Source organism: Corapipo altera, unplaced genomic scaffold, assembly GCF_003945725.1.
Source record: "Corapipo altera isolate COAL_440 unplaced genomic scaffold, ASM394572v1 181b, whole genome shotgun sequence".
Classification (NCBI taxonomy): Eukaryota; Metazoa; Chordata; class Aves; order Passeriformes; family Pipridae; genus Corapipo; species Corapipo altera.
In genome coordinates, this window is record NW_020884963.1 from 274213 (window position 1) to 293871 (window position 19659).

At 55.2% G+C, this 19659-nt stretch overlaps 1 protein-coding gene across 1 annotated transcript; it reads right to left on the bottom strand.

The window, feature by feature from the left end:
- Positions 1-68: 68 nt before the first annotated feature.
- On the bottom strand, positions 69-16113 carry MMP28 (matrix metallopeptidase 28). The gene is made up of 8 exons (XM_027664534.1): positions 16024-16113; positions 8338-8417; positions 7468-7631; positions 5066-5287; positions 4472-4717; positions 3991-4140; positions 3322-3489; positions 69-2157 (listed from the first exon to the last, which is right to left on the bottom strand). The coding sequence occupies exons 1-8, from the start codon at positions 16111-16113 to the stop codon at positions 1763-1765; spliced, it is 1515 nt and encodes a 504-aa protein (XP_027520335.1). The 3' UTR covers positions 69-1762.
- Positions 16114-19659: the final 3546 nt, after the last annotated feature.

Consider the following 19659-nt stretch of genomic DNA (forward strand, 5'->3'; position numbering starts at 1 on the left):
GATTGGTTTTAAAAAAAAAACAAACCAGAACCAAACTGGGACATGAAAACAAGCAGAAATCCCAATGCCATGTATCCAGAGGTTCTTTTTATTTGCCAAGAGGTTTCCAAGCCCCTGGGGACTCCCCACAAGCCTTATTATCATTCAATTCCAAATGAAAATGCTGCGACCCCGTTTCTTTGGCAACGCTGAAAGTCCCCTGAGATTTTAAGCAGATGAAGTGACCATGTTTGTATCTGTGCACGAAGGGCTCACTCACAAGTTTTATGAAGAACAGGAGGAGTGGTGGCTCTCCATCCTGCCAAACCCACATCCCAGCTGGCAGCTGGCCGCACCAAAAACCCTTGGGAAGTACCAGCCTTGGCACCCTGCCTGGGGCAAGCCTGGCTCCTGCCCTCTCTAGGGAAGGTTTAGGGTGAGCGAGTGGAGAATGTTGTGCTGAAGAGAAGAGTCCTCAGAGCTGCTGGCATGGGGAAAGCACCCTGGCATGGTACCACAGCACAGCACCCTGACACAGCACCGGCACAGCAGGACCAGCCCAAAGCAGTGCTGGGGTCTGAGTCCTGGGAGAACCATCAGTGACACAGCAGCCCACCTGTGTACGACCCCAGCACGGTGAAAATCCCCGAATCTCTCAAATCAAAGGACATTTTAATAAAGTTGAGCCCTGTCTTGCTCAGCACCGATGGCATTTGCTGCCGCAGAATTCCAGCCCTGGGAAGCCGATGCTTGCCCGTGTGCTGTGGGACACGATGGCCCTTTGTGGACATGACAGGTGACTGCACAGGAGCCAGTGGCGTTTCCAGGTGGGGAGCCTGCTTTGGGAAAGGAATGAGGAATATGCAGCCGTGCTGTCCTTGTGAGCCTGCATGCACAGACATGTCTGTCCTGCTCACCCTCTCCTCTTCCCCTCCTCCCCCAGTAATTTGTCAACCCCGTGTTCATCCAACTGTGGCACAGGGACTCAAAACCACACCAATCCTGCCTCTTGCAGAGACAAAGTAGAGCTACCCGTGAGCTGCACAGACACATGGTCGTATCTCAGCTGTGCCTCCCCTCTCTCTCCACCCCAAAGAGGCTCCTGCACCAAACCCCTCTGGTTTCTCCCCCCAAATCCCACTGTGTTGGTGTCTCCAGCTGGTGCCTCACCAGAGCTCTGGGATGTGAGCACAGCCCAGCAAAGCATCCCCGACCCCCCAGCCCTGGGGCTCTGTGCACACATAAAGGGCACAGCTTAACACCGATCCAGAGTTTTGTCCAAATGTCTCTTTTCCTTTTGTTTTAAGCAGGAAACATTCTCAGTCTCATATTTAAAAGCATCCAAATCCGAAGCCAAGCAGTGGCGAGGCACTTCTCTGTCTGGTCGTGGGAAAACAACAGATATCAACAAATATCAACAAAGATATCAAAAAGTAGCAACAAACCCCAGTCCTGCTTTGGAAAAAAACATGTAACGATATCCTGAATGTTAACAGAAATGGGTGTGATTGCAGTCTCTATGGCTTATGTATTTTTTGTGGTCTTTTAAAAAAAATACTGTTTCCCAAAGCCTCCAGCCCACCTGGCTGTGGCAGACCTGTCCCACTGCATCCATGCTGTGCTGGGACACTGCTCCACCATCCCATGGCTCCAACCATCCACAGGCAGCCGGTCTCCCTGCCAATCCATCCTCAGACAGGAACCCAGAGTCTAAGAAAGAGGGATCCAGGCAGCGGTGAGCGAGGTGGGGTTCAGACCCCCGTTCCATCCCAGCAGGTTCTGCTCAGAAGAGGACCTGCCCGCTGTTTGCATCCCAGCAGCCCATCCAGGGGAGCTGGGTGGCCCATTTGCCGGTGGCCACCACTCGCAGCTTTGCCCGGTCAAACTTCCAGAACTGGTCGTCCCGGAAGAAGTAGACGAAGCCGTCGCGGTGGGTGAGGGCCCCCGCCGTGCCCGGGGGCAGCCCCTGCCAGTCCCGCAGGCTGCGGGGGTAGTAGGGCTCCACAGCCAGGGTCTCCTCGCTCACCACGAAGTACTTGGGGCCCTTGAACAGCACCAGGCGCCGGAGCTGCTGGAAGAAGAGCGCGGTGTCCGGGTGCCGAGGGAGGCCGCGGGCGCTGCACTTTTGGGGAAAACCTGACTCCAGGGTGGAGCCCACGTAGCGCCAGCACCGGCCACCTGGGGAGAGACAGGGAGGGGGTCAGAGCCCACCCCAGAGGAGTCCATGGCAGGACCAGCTCCAGGAGATGTGGAAAGACTCAGCCACAGAGCCAGCCTTGTGTCCGTGATGTCCATCCCACTGGTGACCCAACCAGCACCACTGTGGGGCTGCCCCGAGGAACAGGCTGGGGGGAACTGAGGCACAGCAGCTCAGGGGTTTGAAGGTACAGAAAGGGACTGCCAGGGACAGAGCAAGGCCCCCCCCCCCCTTCCCCCCCGCTGCTTCCTTGAAAACCTCCCCCTGTTCCTACACAGTGAATGGGACAGACAGACCCGGACCTAACCTGGGCTGGGACAACACTGCAGCAGCAGGAATTGTGATGGGGACCGATGGTTTGGCCATCCTCACAGTGCCCCGTCCCCACAGTGCCCTGTCCCCACAGTGTCCTGTCCCCACAGTGCCCTGTCCCCACAGTGTCCTGTCCCCACAGCACAGGCAGACAAAAGCCCCTTTCTGCTCCTAAGCTGCAGCCTGACCCAGCCCTGGAGAGGGATGGAGGGAGTGGCAAGGGCTGGGGAGGCAGAGGGGCTTTGGCTCCCACCCAGCAGCAGCAACAAAGCCCCTTTTCTGAAGAACCAGCAACTGGTTTCCATTAAAAGCTGGGGCTGACCCTGGCAGCCGGGCTGCCTGGTTTGACCTTCCTCTCCCCATCCGGCTGTGGTGTGCTGCCAGTCAGCTTATGGATGGCATTCCAGCTCCAGGGGCAGCTCAGCCCCCAGCATGACACAGGGATCCGTGTGTGCCATGAAAACACCACACGCAGCTCCTCTCCACCACGTGTCTTTGGGGAGTGTTTTCTCCCTGAGACCCCACAGGGTCTGATGCACCTGGTTTGGTTTTGACACACCAGTGAACTCTGCTCTCCTGAACGGGTTGATGGGGAAACTGAGGCACAAGGGGGTGATGTGGCTGCCGGGGTGATACATCCCAGGCCATAAGGTTCATCCGTGGCAGGCACCGAGTCCAGGGTTTTGCACACCCAGGACACCACAGTGCCTCAACTCTGCACTGGGAGGGGACATGGGCAGGAGAAGGTGCTCCAGCCAGACCTGGACAACCAGCCCTGCAGGCAGGAGCAGCAGGAGCCACAACAGGAGCTCCCCCGCCCAGGCCTCACCTACCTTTGAAGAAGTAGAACTTGCCACTGAGCTGGGACCAGGCACAGGCATCGATGCCAGCAGGGAGGCCGGGCCAGTGTCTCTCCAGGGGCTGTGGGTCACTGGCGTTGCCACTTGCTGACACCACCCAGTAGTGGCTGCCCTTGAAGATGTAGAGGTTGTGATCCGCGTCTGTGAGGCAGAGGGAGGGTGTTCCGGGTGAGAATCCTCATTCCACCATCCCACCACTGCTCCCCACCTCCCCTCTCCTCCCCACGCAGCCCTGTGGTGCTTTGGGGATGTTTTGGATGTTCCCTTCTGCCTCTCCAGTCATCCCCTCAGCTTTCATGATTCATTGCCTTCGCTCCAGCCTGGAGAGGATAAAAGCTGATCACAGCTCCAGGCTCATCTTTCATGGCTAAGCTCCTGCAGTGATTAATTCTTGCCATGGTCCAAGTTTCAGGATGTTTTCCCTGCTCCTGACACACCCAGCCATCATTGTGCCCTCGAGATGCACTCTACTCCATGGCAGCAATGTGCATCAGTGATCCCACCAGTCCCAGGAGCACACACAGGGCTGTGGATGAGTCAAACTCCCCCCTTCCCACCACTGGAGCTGATCAGAGCAGAACCAGGCTGGGACAAGAGGAGGGGTGCACAATTTGGGTGAGGGTCACACTGGCCAACACCCACCAGAGGTTATGGCATCGAAGTAGGAGTGGCAGTAGTAGGTGTTGAGGCTCCTCTGCTGCTGGTCCCTGCCGTAAAGATCCGTGTTCCAGTCCTGGAAATGGGTGAAGACCTTTCCTGGGAGCTGGATGGCCAAGCCCTTGGAGGGCTTCCCTGGGATGGACCAAAAGGTGGTGAGTTGTGGAGAAGAGGCAGGGAATGGGCTTTGTCCAAAGCACAGGGTTGAGGAGCCATCCCAGGGCTCCAAACACTCCCTGTCCCACTCTCTGGTTCCTGTCCCCCTCTCTGTGGTGGTGGCAAAGACCCCTTGTTACTCCAAAAAACACGCACCAGCATTTCCCTGCTTGCAGACAAGCAGGCAGCAAGTCCAACCTTCCCTGCCCTGGAGGAGCTGGTGCCCACCCCATATGTCCTCCCTCATCTTCCTCCCCAGCCACACGGGGTGGGGCCCGCCCCGAGGGATGCTCAGGGAAGCCAGGCTCACCGTACAAGTTCTGGACGGCCAAGATGTCATCCCAGCTGAGGACAAAATCCTTGCTGAGTTTCTTGTAGTAGGGAGACATCAGGGCGCTCTTGACGGGGGAGTGCTCCAGCCCCAGCGTGTGCCCGACCTCGTGAGCCACCACGATGAAGAGGTTGCGCCCTTTGCCGCTGTGCAGGGACCAGCGCTCGGCGCTGTCAAAGTGGGCTTCCCCACGCCGGGGGAAGAAGGCGTGGGCCAGGGCACCTCCTGGGGACATGAGAGCCATCAGGGACCATGGGGCAGGGGGCACATGCAGCTCTGGTTTGCCTAAACGGGCACCAGTTTTAGCTCTGGTTTGGAGGGTGCTGTCAAATGGGGAGGGCTCCTTAGAGGCCACCAGCATGATCCTATAAGGAATATCTCAGCCACCTCACTGGCAGACCTCAGCTGCAGAGTTGGGAGGGAGGACCCCAAACCAGACAGCAAACTGGTGCAAACTGGGCTAAGAGGCACTGCTGGGGCAGAGCCCTGCCTCCCTCACCCCCAGCCCTCCTCCCTGCCGGGGAAGAGCCCACGTTGTAAAAGAGCAGCTTACGAGGGGGAAGCGACCAGCACCTGGCCCATCGAAGGCGTTGTTGAGTCCATCGTTGTGGTCCCCGTGGAAGAAGGTCAGGCGGATGTCAGCAGGGCCGTCCTGCACCTCCCAAAACACCAGGGAGGACACGTTGCTCCAGAGCTCGAAGGCGGCTCTCACGGCCAGGCGCACCTCGTGCTGCGGCAGGTACGGCGGCCAGTTCACCACCCGGTACGTCAGGTGCCTCTTGTACCACCTCCCACCTGCAGCGGGGGCAAGCTCAGCGTGACGATGGGCACTTGGACTTGTTCTCCCACCCGGGAGCGGAGGAAAGCTTCCCAATGCTGAGAAGTGCCACGGTTTTCCCAAAGCAAAGCTGAAAGTCCACTCAGTGCTACCAGCAACCTGGCACCCTGCAACACCATGAAATCCCACCAGAGCCCACCCAGAGATTGCCAAGGCTGGAGCTGCAACCAAATCCCAGGAGAGGGGCCAAAACGTCTTTGAGGAGAGGAGAAGCTGGGGCACACAGTTTGAACCCCACCCTTGCCTCAGTACACTCTCCAGAGCCAAATCCAGCATAAGGCCCTGCTGGAAGGTCTCCTGCCTGATGCCAGCTCCATGTCCAGAAGATGCAGCCCAAGCGCTGGATTTCAGGGAGAGAAAGCAAAGCCACCTCTGGAAACAAGTTAGGTAAAGGAATGGGAAGGGGTCTTGGCAGCACCTTGGGGGCACAACAGATTACTGCCCAAGGCTTCCTTAAAAGCTTTCAGGGGAGGCAGAGCCCTGATGCCACCAGGACAATGAAGAAGGGGACAAGCTTGTGCGAGCCCCTCTAAGCTCCCAACTCTCCTCCTGTCACACAGGAGTGCAAAGATGTGTGTTCCTGCAGCTGCTGTGCAGCATCACAGCCTCCTCCTCCTCCTCCAGCACCCCTTGGCAACTGTGGGGACCCCAGGGCCCTGGGATTACATCTGGCAGGGTGCATCTGGCCAGGAGCAGGACAAAAGCCATGGGGCCCTGGGGAGATGCGGGTGCCAGAGCCGGTGCCGAGGCGTGGGAGCTGTGACAGACCTCCAGTGTCTGCATCTGCTCCAGATGTGCGGGAAAACAGGGGGAACGGAGCAGGCAGCACGCTGGGGCTCGGTGCTCTGGGTCTGAGCCAAGAGCTTAGACCTGCCAGACATCCAACCCCAGCTCTGCCTCCTTCTCCCCCATTTCTGAGGAGCCCACAGCAGGGGAGACTCAGGGCCAGCTGGTCACACTCCTGGGGGCAGAATCAGTTCCCATTGCTTGACAGTGCGACGACAGCCCCCAACTCCAAACGGACATGGATGCGCTTCCACCAGGACACACCCTGTGTGGCAAAGGCTAAAACCTACCCGGATGGCTGCAGCCCTAAAACAAGGCCCTGGCATCCCATCCTTCCCTTCACGGGAGCAGAGCATCTACTATCAGAGGAGGATGGATGGCACTAGCAGGCAAGGCTGGGTGAGCCAAATGTGGCCAGCTCTTGGGAAGAGGATGGTCTGGCATTTGGCCCTTCCCTCTCTGCCTCAGTGCCTGCCTGTCCTGGGCTTGGGATGGCTCCTGCAAGGGCCAGACTGCATGTCAGGGCTTTGGAAGGAAAGTCAGAGGCTGGAGGAGGATGAGGGAGCTCTCCTGGGGCTGTACACTGCCAGCCCTGCCAGATGCAGAGACAGCCTGACACGGTACAGAGCTCTTTCTTAATCTTGCCTTCATTTTTCCCATGTCCTAAGCACAGCTGGCCCCAGCCCTCTTGCTCTCTAGGAATCCACTTACTCATCCACAAGCCCAGGAGGGAGCTCATGAGGGACAAGAGGCCCAACCCTGGACACACAGGAGCACAGAAGGATGCTTGGGGCAGAGCCAAACCCCTTAACAGGGGTGAAATGACTCTCTGGGTCAAGCAGTCCAGTGCTGGCAGGTTTTGTGGTTACTGCTGGGTGATTAACACATCAGAATTCCCAAAGCTCAGCAAAACCCAGAGATAACTTTGCTGTTTGCCAGCTCCTGCCCTCCAGATCATGGCATCACAGGCATTGTCCAGGGCCACAGTGACCTGATCGCTCCTTGGGACATGTCCTGGCTCCCTCAACAGCAGTAAAAAGACCCTAGAGAGCCAAATTTCCCCACGAGTGGGAGTTGCACCTCTAATCACCACTGACATCAAGACACACAGAACGACAGAAAAATAAAGAGGTTTAAAAATAAAGAGGTTTAAAAATAAAGAGGTGCAAAGCCCTAGTGGGCACTAAGATGGATGTGGTGCAGCCAGAGCCGCACCTCCCACCCACGGCAGCATCCCCCAGAGGCCGGGATGGGAGAGCTGGACTTGCAGCATTCCTGTAGCCCAGAACCCAGACGCCACAGGGTCCCCCCGGGGTCGGTGCTCACCGTGCCCCCCGGGGTCGGTGCTCACCGTGCTGTGCCGTGCGCCGGCGGCGCCGGGCGGCCGATGCCCGGCGTGTCCCGGCAGCTCTGCTCTCCCCGTCATCGGTGCCACACCGCGGCTGAGCCATCTGATGGAGCGTGGGGGCATCCAGCACCCCGCTGAGCGGGAGGTGGGTCACCCGCTGGAAATCCCTGGAAAGGGAAGGGAGATATCAGCACCCACATCCAGACCCCCCCCCCCCCCCCCCGGGGGGGTTTCAGTGATGTTCGTGCCGGGGATTTGGCCTGAGCCAGGGTTTTCACCCAGCAAGCCTCACACCCCACCACCAGCACATCACCCAGGTGATAAAACAAGAAGGATTTGGCTCCGCAACCATAGCTGACTTGTAAGTCATCTCCTAGCAGGGCAAAAGCAGACGGGGGAGCCTAAAAAAGTGACTTTTCCAGTTTTTAACCCCATTTATTCGACTTTGTGTTTGATTTTGCACTTGACTTTGCGCAGAGTCAGGCCAGGGATGCTCCCAGAGCCGATGTTATCTCCTTAGGAGAAGTCCAAGCAGGGGCTGGCTGCTCACCCCCCCCCCCCCCGACATCTCCCAGCCGTCCCCAACCTCGGCCTCCCCGCAGATATTATTGCAAGGGGAGCACCGGGCCATAAAAGGCAAATAAAGCAGCTCAGCAGGCGCCGGGTGCCAGCAGCCGGCATCCAGCTGCGGGAGCCGGGCACGGACCGGCCCCTCCAAAAAGGACCGGTTGTGCTTTACCATCGGACCGTGAGAGAGAGCCTCCAGCTGCAAAGAGACCCCTCTGGCTGCAAAAAGACCCTCTGAGTGCTGGCACCCTCCAGGCAGCTGCAGCTGCTGAGTTTTTCCCGCAGTTTTCAGTGACAGGCTCCCACCTCAGCGCCTCGGTGAACTCGGCGGGGCTGTGTGTGCCGGCCCCCGGCTCGCCGAAGTAGCCGTATTTCTCCAGGAACAGCTGCAAGAAGAGATGGGAGAAGTGCAGCTCAGAGCTTGTGGGTGGCTTGGGAAGGGGGGGGGAAAAAGGAGATGCAATGGCAAACAGTGCTGCAAACCCGGGGCTGTGTGAAATTCCCACTTATTTTTTTTCCTGAGACCTCTGCATCTCAAGCAGCCGCACCTCCTGTGCCCGTACAGGTTTATGTGTGTCTCCACCCCACCGTTTTTGATGGCTCTTGGGGTTTTTGGCCACGACAGGACGGAGGCGTAGGAGGAAACATTGCATCAGGAGATCAAAACACTCTGCTGCCGTGTCATCCACGGCCAGAGGCGACCAAACTCACAGCTCTGATCCCCTCGGCTCAACGCAGTGATTGAAATAAAGGCTAAAGTGCTGTGGACACGAGGAGGGTGGGGTGAGATGGGGTCAGGCTGCAGCCTCCCCCCATCCCCACGCAGGATGTGCTGCTGCAAAGTGGAGACACGCTGGGGGCAATCAGCTCTGCCAAACCATTCTTCTTCTTATCGGCCATTGACACGGATGGAGGTTGTCTCTCTGAACTTGCTCCAACACTTAAATTGCATGTTAAGGAAAATAAACGGCTTCCCTCGGCTCAGGCTGCTCCCCAGCTCTCGGGGAAGTTAATAGCCGGGGTCACAGGAATGCTCCACACCCGCCTGCCCCGCAGGGGATGTCTGCGGGAGACAAACAAGCTGCCCAGCATCCTGTTAGTGCAGCAGAGTCGGAGGAGTTACAGTAATGAATAATAAGAAGAATAAAAAGTGAAAGTGGTGGCTTCCTTTCCCCACATCCCAAAGGAGAGGTGTGAGGAGCAGCAGGAATGCCATGGGCTGACCCTGACAGCACGGCCGGTGCCCTCCGGGAAAACATGTGTTTTTAAAGCTGCTTCCCTCCCTGCTCATCTCAGGGCAGGGAAAAGGGGGTTGGGATGCCAACCTCAACCCAGTCCTCCTGTGGAGGAGGCAGCATCCCTTCCTGGGCCTGTCACCTGGCAAGGAGCAGGAATGGCTTACGGACATGGCAGTCCTTAGGTGTGCCAGGGCCTCTTCTTCTCCTTCTCCTGCTCAAACCTTCTGGTTGCCACTAACAATCATCTTCACATCACCCCCAAACACGTCACTCCTGCACCCATCACCTCCCCACGGGCAGGGCAGGCACATCCCTGTGTGCTCCTGCAGACCTCATCTCCTCCAGGCGCCGAGCTTGATCTCCTCCCTTACACCCCTTCTACCTGGAGGATCCCCCTCTGGCTGCAGCACAGCAAGGACTGGCACAGCTTCCTGCTGGGACACACTCCTCACCCAGCCCTAGACAAAGAATTTGGCCATGTTTCCCACCAAAGCAGCCTGTCTTGGCTGGAGGCACCAGCAGCTCCTTGCAGCAGCACCAGGCTGCAGCAGTGAGAGCCCAGTGTGGCCAGAGCCACCCAGACCCCCCACACCTGGTCAGGTGAGTCAGGATAAATCAGGCCTGAGCAAGGGCTGTGCTGGCAGGTGAGAGCATTGGCTTGTTCACTGGGAGAAGCCACAACACCTCTGCCCAAGGATGGACTGTACAGCCTGGACATGCCATCCCCACTTTGCATGGATACCAGGAGACAAAATACATTGGCAACTCGGGATGAGGATACAGGGAAGGAGGATATCTCCACTCCCTGGGGATGGGGTGGCTTGGAGCCCTAAGAGAGCAGTCTGGAGAGGAGAAGGTATCTAGCTCTCTTCCTCTGCCTTTGTGCTTTTATAAAGTTCTCCTCCAGAATTAGAAAATCCCCAGTTACATATATGGGTGCAGGGTGACGATCCCAGCGGTGACATCACCACAGATAAATGTGAGCTAAGAAGCACAAGGGCAGAAAATCCCAGGTCTCAAATCACAACATGGCCTAAACTTTTTCTACCACACATTTGCTTTCACTCAGCATCTAAAATGAAACAACCTGAAGCTGTTTCCTTGCCTGTAACCCAACACAGTCCCATTCATAAAGCATGAAAATGGTTTCTCCCCACCATGATCTCATGAAGGCTTGAAACCCCATCTGGACAAGTCAGGGTGCACAGCAAAAAAGCAACTGGTGTCAAGCAGCTGCTCTTGAGCAGCACCAGGAGGCACACAGGCCACTGGCTTTATAATTCCTGCCCAGATCTCCTTGAGCTTTACAAGTCCAACCAAAGCAGCAACTTCCCTGTGGTTTCTGGTCTGTGTCACATGGAGGTTCTCACACACAGCCACCAACTCTCCAGCTGCAAAATCATCAGGAAAAATTTTATTAAATTTTCTAGACACATCTACTGTCAGTTAAGGGTGATGGTAGCCCTGGAAACACAAAGCTACAGGAGAGGGATGTGCTGATTCTCCACTCTGTCAGGTCTTTATCACAGTGCAGACCATACAAAGCCCCCTGGACCGGAGAGTTTTCAGGGTGCAGGGGAACCCTAGAGTCTCATGCCACAGTGTTCTGTGATTGAACCAGCACTCAAGACCCCCTCCAGCACTGCAGAACCCCCCAGGGCCCAGCCAGTCTCTGGTAGGGCTGGATGGAATCCAGCACCAGCCCATTAAACCTCCCCAGAGACAGCAATGCAAAGCCTGGCCATGCTGGGAAAACCCCCTCCCTCCTGCCCTAGATGGGGAAATGCTCTTTTCCATACAATGGGAAAAGAAAAACAGCAGGAAACCAAGAGCTGAACATTAATATGAAATATGGCCAGCTCCCCCTCCACATGAGGGAGGGAGAGGAGGACAAATCTGGCTGCCTGGGAGCCAGTGCTGGGGCAGAAAAACCTTTGAAGCTGCAGCAGGGACGGCAGGAGGAGAGTCTTGGGGAGATGGATGGGCCGTTCCCATCTCAGGGCTCTGATGTGGAGCCTGTTACAACCCTGGAAATCATCTCTGCTGAGAGCTAAAGCCAAGGAAACACCTTGCCCTTCGACCACAGGCATCCCAGGTGGAAGACAGCCAACAGCAAATACAATTAGTCCTCCCTCCCTGGAAACCGGGATAACACGAGTGCGGAGACAGCAGGCTCCGGTCCTGCCTGCTCTCCCCTCCTGGGGGAACTTCTGGCTCCTTTCCACCAGCTAAGTACCAGAGAAGCCTCACACTGGGCTCCTGCTGAACGTGGTCTCTCTGCTCTGCCTGTTACAAACCTCATCTCTCCCCTCCATCCCCCGGCAGCAGAGGGAAGCGATCCCATCCTGCTGAAGGGTGGGCAGGAGCTTCATGCTGTGGTTACAGAGGATGCCTGTCTCAAGCTGCACCTCAAAAGTCTTTTGGTTTTAGTCATGAAATGGCAGCAACCCACCAAGGCAGCCCAGGTGTGTCCTCAGCCCTCGTCCCAGCAGCCCCAGGCTGCATCCTGCATCATCTCACCACCAAGATGGGCACGGTGGCTCCCACTTTTCATCCTCAGTTTCCCCCTGTACAGACACGAGGACAGCTGACCCCAGAGCATGTTTTGGCCTGGTCACAGAAGAAGCAGGGGCTCCTCCTGCTCACTGAGTCGCTGCTGCCTGGGAGCTGCCTCCAGAAGATGTCACAGCAATTAAAAACGCTCATTTGCTTCCACTCTCCCAAGCCACATCCCTGCAAACCCTCAGGCAGAGTCCTTGCGCCTCTTTTGTTTAAGTGTGTGTACAAGTATCTATATAAATATTATATCTACGGACATAAAGAGACACATAAGAAGGGAGATTAGCGAGCACAGAGCTTGGTTGTCCTCCTGCCGAAAAGGCAGCGAAACCTCAGCTCATTCTGTGTGTTAGTGACAGGGGGTGATTAATGCCCCAAACCCCTCCGGCTGCTGGGATGCTCCTCTAATTGGTCCTGAGGGAATCTCCTCTCCCACCTACCCCTCCTGAAAATCTACTTTAGCAACAAAATATCCACTTGCCACTGAAGAGGTGGGTCTTTTAAGTTCATTTTATTTTCACGCTTGACCCTTTGGAGCTGAGGGACAACAAGCCAGGACTGTATCACGTCTGACTAAAACCACTCCTGTTTTCAGTAACCGGTTGGGTGGGGCTCGGAGCAAACTGGTCTAATGGAAGGTGTCCCTGTCCATGGCAGAGGGCTGGAATGAGATGAGCTTTAAAGTCCTTTCCAACCCAAAACATTCTATGATTCTGTGACAATTCACTGAGAACCCCCAGCTTTGCCCCAGCACCTCACACCTGACGCCGATGGGCTGCACCACCCACCACAGCTCCAGCAGCACCAGAACCCCTGAACGCGACCCAAAGCTTGGGGAAAACAGGGAAAAACACTGGGCTTGGCCAAACCTTCCCCTGCGAATACCAGAGCGGCTGACAAACCAGTTTGGTCACGCAGAGACTGGTCGTGCTTTCATGTCTAAGGAGAGAAAGGAAACCAGACGCTTGTCTTGCCCCTCCACCGGGGTGGGAACCGGGGGGGGGGGACGCGACGTCCCCGCTGCCGCCGCCGCGGCCCCTTGCCCGGCGGGCGATGTTTGCCGTAACAAGCGGGGATTGTTTCGGGGGAGAAGCAGGAAGAAAGCAGGGCTGTTCGCGCTGCGGTGACTCACGGGGCTGTAAATCACACCGGGTGACTCGGAGCCGCTCGCCACATCCGCGCTACCGGCGGCGGCTCAGACAGGAGACCTCACGGGTGCTGCGTGTCCACGCAGAGCCCAGCGATGCCTCACAGGGGTGATGCCTCCTCCTCCTCTCCCCCGCTCTTTCCATTGCCGTCCCGAGGCTGAACAGGAGGAATTTTTCACAGGAAGAAGAATTTCTTCCCTTTATTTCAGAGGGAAGATGTGGGGTGCCCCGGGAGCACGCAGGGGTCCCAGCTGACCTCCCAGCCCAACCATGTGCTGGGTGGTACCCAGAGACCCTCGCTTCATCCAGGCTGTGTTCAGCATCCAACTGGATGCTCCTTGAAGGAGCTCAGCCGGAAACTGGAGCATTTCTCAGCACAAACACAGCTCAGAGTCCTAAATGTAAGTCCTTGGGTGGCTGAGGGGCAAATCACACAGGCCATGAGCAAGATAGGAAGGAGGAGTGCAGGACAGGGGGAAAAAAATTTAAAAAAAATCCTAAATGAGAATGTCCCAGTCCCAGAGTCTCACTCTCCATTCTCATTCACTGCCTTTCCTAATTCCCTCCCTATTCTTCTTCCCACTGCAACAGACCTGTAGCTTCTCACACAAATCTCTGCAGATTGTCCTTTGTCCTTGGCACCACCAGCACCTCGCTATGCTCCTCACTCCCAACACAGGCTGAGATCTCCCATGCCCTCTGTATTTTACACAGTTTCCCCAGGATTGGGGAATCTCGGGTATTACCACACCCCAACTGCTGCCTGAGCACAGCCCGGTCAGACACCAGCTCTGCCAGAAAACGTGGTCTCTCACATCAGACCCTCTCCTATCTGGAGCCTACAGATGATAAGATGATTTAACAGACAAATGTTTCAAATTAAATTTCTCAACTTTCCTTCTTTTTTTCTTTTACCCCCTTTTTTTTTTTTTTCTAGCTGCAGTTGATATGGATGCAGTGAAAACATGGGCTCAAGCCAGGAAAAGAACACAACTGGACATTTTCTCAGTCTTGTGCATCTAAGTTTACACAACCCATTGTTGCTAACTTTGGCTATTTTAAAAGCAATAAAAAAAAAAAAAGCTTTGGAAGGAAAGCCTGGCTCTGAAAGCCACAAGTTACTAGAACTATTTGATGTTATGTGAGAATTTCAGCTTCCTTCTAAAAGAAAATTAACTGCTCAGTTTATTTAGACAAGCTTTCTCACTCCATTTTCGTTGTGTGTGTTGTCCCAAAGTCCCTGGGCAGCACAGCCCATCCCACTGGGGAAACTGAGGCAGAGAGACAGGAAAGTCATTTGTCCAGCTCTCCTCACCTGGGATCTGTCACAATCCTGGGATATGCTCTCAGGCTTTCAGGGAAAAGTTCCCAGAAGTCACCAGTGAGGAATGAAAAGGCAGTTTGGACCTTTTTAAACCTCTTACCCTCAATCAGTTAGGGTTTTTTTACAGTGAATTTTAAATTATTGATTTTCTGAGCATAAAATCTTGGCAGATTTTTTTTTCTCCACGTGGCATGAGGGGCTGGGTTGAGGTTTGTGCACAGTGGGACAAGCACACTTATAAATAACCTCTCTGAAACAACATCTCCCAGCATAAGAAACCTACACATCAAAACAAGCCTCCAAGCATTTATGTCCACTTTCACAGCATGTGAAAAATCACAATTAATTCCTGAGGATTTGCTGACTGGGGTTTAAAATTAAGCATCTGTGCAAATCTACACTGGATCGATGCCCAAACAAGGAAAAAAATCCCCAACACAAACCTTTGCTCACCAGCCAAATCTCACACCTTGTCCTCCCAAAACAAACAGGAAGGGATGGTGGCACAACATGACAATGATATGGGGACAAACAAAAGAAATCCAAACAGAGGTGATGGGGAAAGCCCTGGGGAGAGGCAGGGAGGGGAAGGACTGGCATTTGTCCCCTCCTGATATGCTGGGAGATGGGAAGGTTTCCTCATGCAAGAGTTCTGTTGTTGTTGAGCTCTGTGGATGGGTGGGTTTGCAGAGACACATCAACCATGGGGACACCTGAAAGACAGGCTGAGAGAGCTGGGGTTGTTCAACCTGCAGAAGAGAAGGTTGCAGGGACACCTGGAGCCCCTTCCAGTGCCTAAAAGGGCTTCAAGAGAGCTGGAGAAGGACTTGGGACAAGGGCCTGGAGTGATAGGACAAGGAAGGATGGCTTTAAACTGAAGGAGGGCAGAGCTAGATTAGATATTGGGAAGAAAGTCTTCCCTCTGAGGATCATGAGGCTCTGCCACAGCTTGCCCAGAGAAGCTGTGGCTGCCCCATCCCTGGAAGTGTTCAAGGCCAGGTTGGATGGGGCTTGGAGCAACCTGGTCCAGTGGAAAGTGTCCCTGCCCATGGTAAGGGGTGGAAAGAGATGATTTTGAGAGTCCCTTCCAACCCAAACCATCCTGGGATTCTGTGACACAGCTCCACACACAGCACATAGAGGCACACACCTCGACATTCCAACACAACCCCGTGGCACAGGCCCATCTCCAGCTGGCACAGCCACACCCCGTGACACACACACACACCACAGGTACCCACGGCACACCTGCGGATGCACAGGCACTCACGGGCACTCACCTGTGGTGGGAATGTACCTGGGAGACAGGGGCACACCTATAGCACAGGCACACCGGGGCCACGGGCACACAGGGGACACACACACCTTGTGCAGGGGCACACCTATGCCACGGGCACACCCCGGGCACGGGCACACCGGGGACAGGGGCACACCGGGGACATCCCCACCCAGCGCAGGGGCACACCAATGGCACGGGCACATGGTAGGGACACGCACAGACCCGGGGGGACAGGGGCACATGGGCACAGCCGGTGCACAGGCACACCCAGGACACAGGCACATAGGGACACACGGACACACGGACACACGGGGACAGGCGCACACCCAGGACACGGGCATCCCACGCCGGCCGGGAGCAGCCGGCGGGCAGCAGCGCCCGCTCCCATCCCGCTCCCATCCCTTTCCCATCCCGCCCCGCTCCCGGTGCCGGTGCCAGCCCTACCTCCGCCTGCCGCCGCTGCCCCGGGGCCGGTGCGGGCTGTGCCGCCGCCAGCAGCCCCAGCGCCAGCGCGGCCCGCAGCGGTCCGGCCATCCCGGCTCCGCTCCCGCCGCTCCGCTCGGCGCCGGGAGCCGCCGCCTCTCCCCGCCCCGGCCCCGGGGGCGGCCCCAGCCCCGGCCGAGGGCAGGGCTCCGCCGGCGGCACCGGGCGGAGGGGGCTGTCCCTGCCCGGGGGCCCCCGCCCCCCCCCTCCGCGTCACCCAGCCCCGGTTCCGCTCCGGGGGGATGACCCCCCGTGCGTGCCCCGTGCCCCGTCCCCGGGGAGCATCCCGCTGCGGGTGTGTCTCTCCGGGCTGCTCAGGGTGCCGGGGCAGTGGCTCTGCCCAGTTTGAAGCTGAGGGAAAGACAAGGAGAAGGCAATTCCGGCTTTTCTTAAACCGGAGTTCATCCGCGGTCCACCCCACGCGGATGCAGAGCGCACGAGGGCTTGGGGGGCCGGGGGTCCCTCTCGGCCAGCACTTGCCATGAGCGCAGAAGCACAGGAGGCTGGATGGGCAACGCTGCCCCTTTTCAGGGGTCTGGCAAAACCCTCGGTGCTCTCTCAAGCTTTAGATAATAACCACGCACTCAGGTTTGTGGTTTACACTTAAATTTCCCTCCCAGGTGTGGAACGTGGAAAAGGAACCCCTGGACAAGGATGGGCTGTTTGCCACCCAAGGCAACACGCTGTGCCTGTGTCACAGCTCTCCTGCAGCTCGGACACAGCTGATGATCTTGTGCCTTCCACTGACAGGTCAACAGCTCTGTTTACTCACAGTAGTATTTTGTTTAACTGTTTTGTTTTAATTTGACTAAAGCAAAAGGATGTTTTGATTCTGCTTTGGTTCAGGGGAAAAAAAAATAGGATGTGACTTATATCTGCTTTTGTTTTCATGCCAGCTTCAACCCCACACCTATTTTAAAGCTCCCAGGCCTCTTCCTCCTCTTTTTAAACATGCCAAAACCTGAAGTTACAGGAGCATCTGTTGAGTGCAGCCTGAAGAGATCGGCAGGGATCCTGTGACACGTTGTTTTTTAGTTGGACAGAGTTGAGCATGTAGGGGAGGGAGGCAGGATTTGAAGGAGAGAGAAAGGGACCTGCATAACACGATAAAATAGGGAAGACACTGAGCTATGAGGAAAAAAATAAGGGAGAAATTAAGAAGGTGACATCTGGGCCAGTAAGCGCTGACCGAGGGGCTGTCAGAGAGCAGCTGGCACAGCCTGTGCAATGGTGTGAGGGGAATACTCAGCCCTGGGAGGAGGGAGAGTCAAGGGACGGCCGCTCCTTACACAGGTCAGCCTCACACTTCCTTTCAAAACAAGAGCGGCTCAGTCTGCAAATGCATCCGTGTTTGCGTGGTATCTAGGAAGCATCTGATCCATCTGCTCTTCCACTTAAGAATATGGATGATGAGAAAGTGACTGGCTCGGCTCCAGCAGGAGCAGGAAACTCCCTCCTCTGCTCATTGTAATGTGGGGAAGCGTCTGGGAGGGCACCTGCAGCCCCTGGAGCAGCCAGCTTTCCGACAGGGCACTTCCCGGGGCTGCTGCCTTAGTCCTCAGGGGTTTTGGCATTCAGATGGAGAAGAGATCAGCCCAGCCTTGGAGATGCCAAATCATATTTCTCTGCAGATTTTTGGCTGGGAGTACAAAGATGTTTTTCCAGCTGCTGTAATCGGAGCGGTATCAGGAACAGAAAAACTATCTCGTGGAAAGGTGAACAGATTTCCAGCTCTCACAGTGTTAGGTAAGAGCTCAGAAATGAGGCCAAGAAAAAAGAGTTTGAATCCTTGTAACTTCTACCCCAAAACTGAAACCTGACATGGCAAAGAGCTGACATAGTTCTACTAAAAAACATTCTCAAAAGAGCATGATAAATAGATCTATACAAGCTCTGTCTGCCTAAACATCCCCAGTTTCTTGGATTTCTAGACAAAATGCCATCTCCCTTGAATTTAACTCAGAAGGTCTCAATGCAGTTATTGAGCTTGATTTCCAAACCCTTTCCTAAGACACCTACACAACTTGAACTTGGAGATCCAGAGGGTTCCTAATTTAACACTATTGTATTCACCTGAAATCATCACGAAGCACTAAGTGCCATTACCACGGGCACGGAGTCTGGGGTGGGGGAGGCTGCTTTGTCGATATGGGCACAGCAAGAGCAGCTGAGCACTGCAAAGAGCTGAAGCCCCAGTGAGTCACCCTCAGAGGTGAGATCCAAGAGTTTATAAACCGACATAATGAAACAGCACTTAAGTGACGTGAGCTTTCTCTGAGCAGCTTTGAATGTTTACCACAACTGATAAGCAAATAGCAACACCATTACTCCTCTGTGGCAGCTCCTACCCAAGATGGATGTGATGCACAAGAACCGACAGTTAAAAACCTTTAATGCTTTGCACTAAGACCTGGGTTGATTTGTTCTGTTTCACCCACTCGAGAACAGCCATTCTTCAGGCATTTGCTGCTCCAGGATGGCTCACTGGGTGCTATGTCAGGCAATGTCCAGAATACTCATCCAGCTGCTGGAAGGTGGCCAGATCCAGGACCGCTTTGGATCAGATCAGAGGGGCACACTCACAGCTTTCCCTCCCGACCCCAGCCTGCAAGAGGCAAATTCTTTACCAAGGCACAAGCAGCTTACGTTCCCCATGCTTTGGCTGTCACAAGGGTGAAGCTTTTCTGCTCAGACACTGTTTTCTCAGGTACTTAATTCGTGCACAGTAAGTTCTCACAGGTCAAAGGACTTTCCCGTGTCCTCAGTGTGTTAGAAAGTCTGTCTCGCCCAGTATCCTGTCCCCAGCAGAGCCAGGAACAGACACCAGAAGGGTGTTACAGAGAAAATGCAAAGTCTGTGCAGACTTCCCTTGGCTTTACCTTTTGTGTGCAGAGTTCCTGGAAGTCAGTGAGGTCAAGAGGCTGCATCCAGCTGACGAGCCTTCCTACAAACACATTAATTTGCTGGATTTGTTTGAATCTCACCAGTTTATCTGCTCAGAGGACAGCCAAAACCATGGACCCCTTTTGAGGATCAGGGTGGCACCCGAGTTCCAGCAAACCTTGGTATGAGAAGTGGACTTCCGAGCAGCTTGGGGTGCGTTCTGACAGCTGTGTTTTATTACAACAGCTTTACAAGCAATTGCTACAGCAGCATTAGCAGCATCATCTACTGGGACAGCACCACACGAGCTCTTCGTTACCCTGGAAATGGGAATTATCAGTTCTAGATTAGGCAAAGCAGCACAGATGGAATCCTGCCCTCAAACCCCCAAAGACTTGAGTTACTGGCTTCAGTCACTGCTCCCATATCTCTCTTTAGGACTGTGGTATTTGAGCAACTTAAAAGTCGCATTTCTTCTCAGGGTGAGGTGGGTTTGGCTGCAAAGAGCCAGCACGGAAACTATTTGGCTGCCTCTGAGATTGTTTAGCTATTATTGTGGCATTTCAGCTCTGTAACGATCACATGCCTCTTTTGCATTGGCATCCCTCTTTTCTCCATGAAGTCCTTGTTGAGCTTGGCAAGTGCTAGATGTGTTTTTATAAATAAACCACCAGCATTCCATACGGGACTGATTCCCAAAACGAAACCCTCACT

Excerpts from the sequence above, each read along its gene's own strand:
- MMP28 (XM_027664534.1), bottom strand. The coding sequence starts at position 16,113 with ATGGCCGGACCGCTGCGGGCCGCGCTGGCGCTGGGGCTGCTGGCGGCG. Across the intron at positions 4,718-5,065 it reads CAACGCCTTCGATGGGCCAG|GAGGTGCCCTGGCCCACGCC; the intron begins GTGCTGGTCGCT and ends TCATGTCCCCAG. Across the intron at positions 2,158-3,321 it reads CAAGTTCTACTTCTTCAAAG|GTGGCCGGTGCTGGCGCTAC; the intron begins GTAGGTGAGGCC and ends GTCTCTCCCCAG.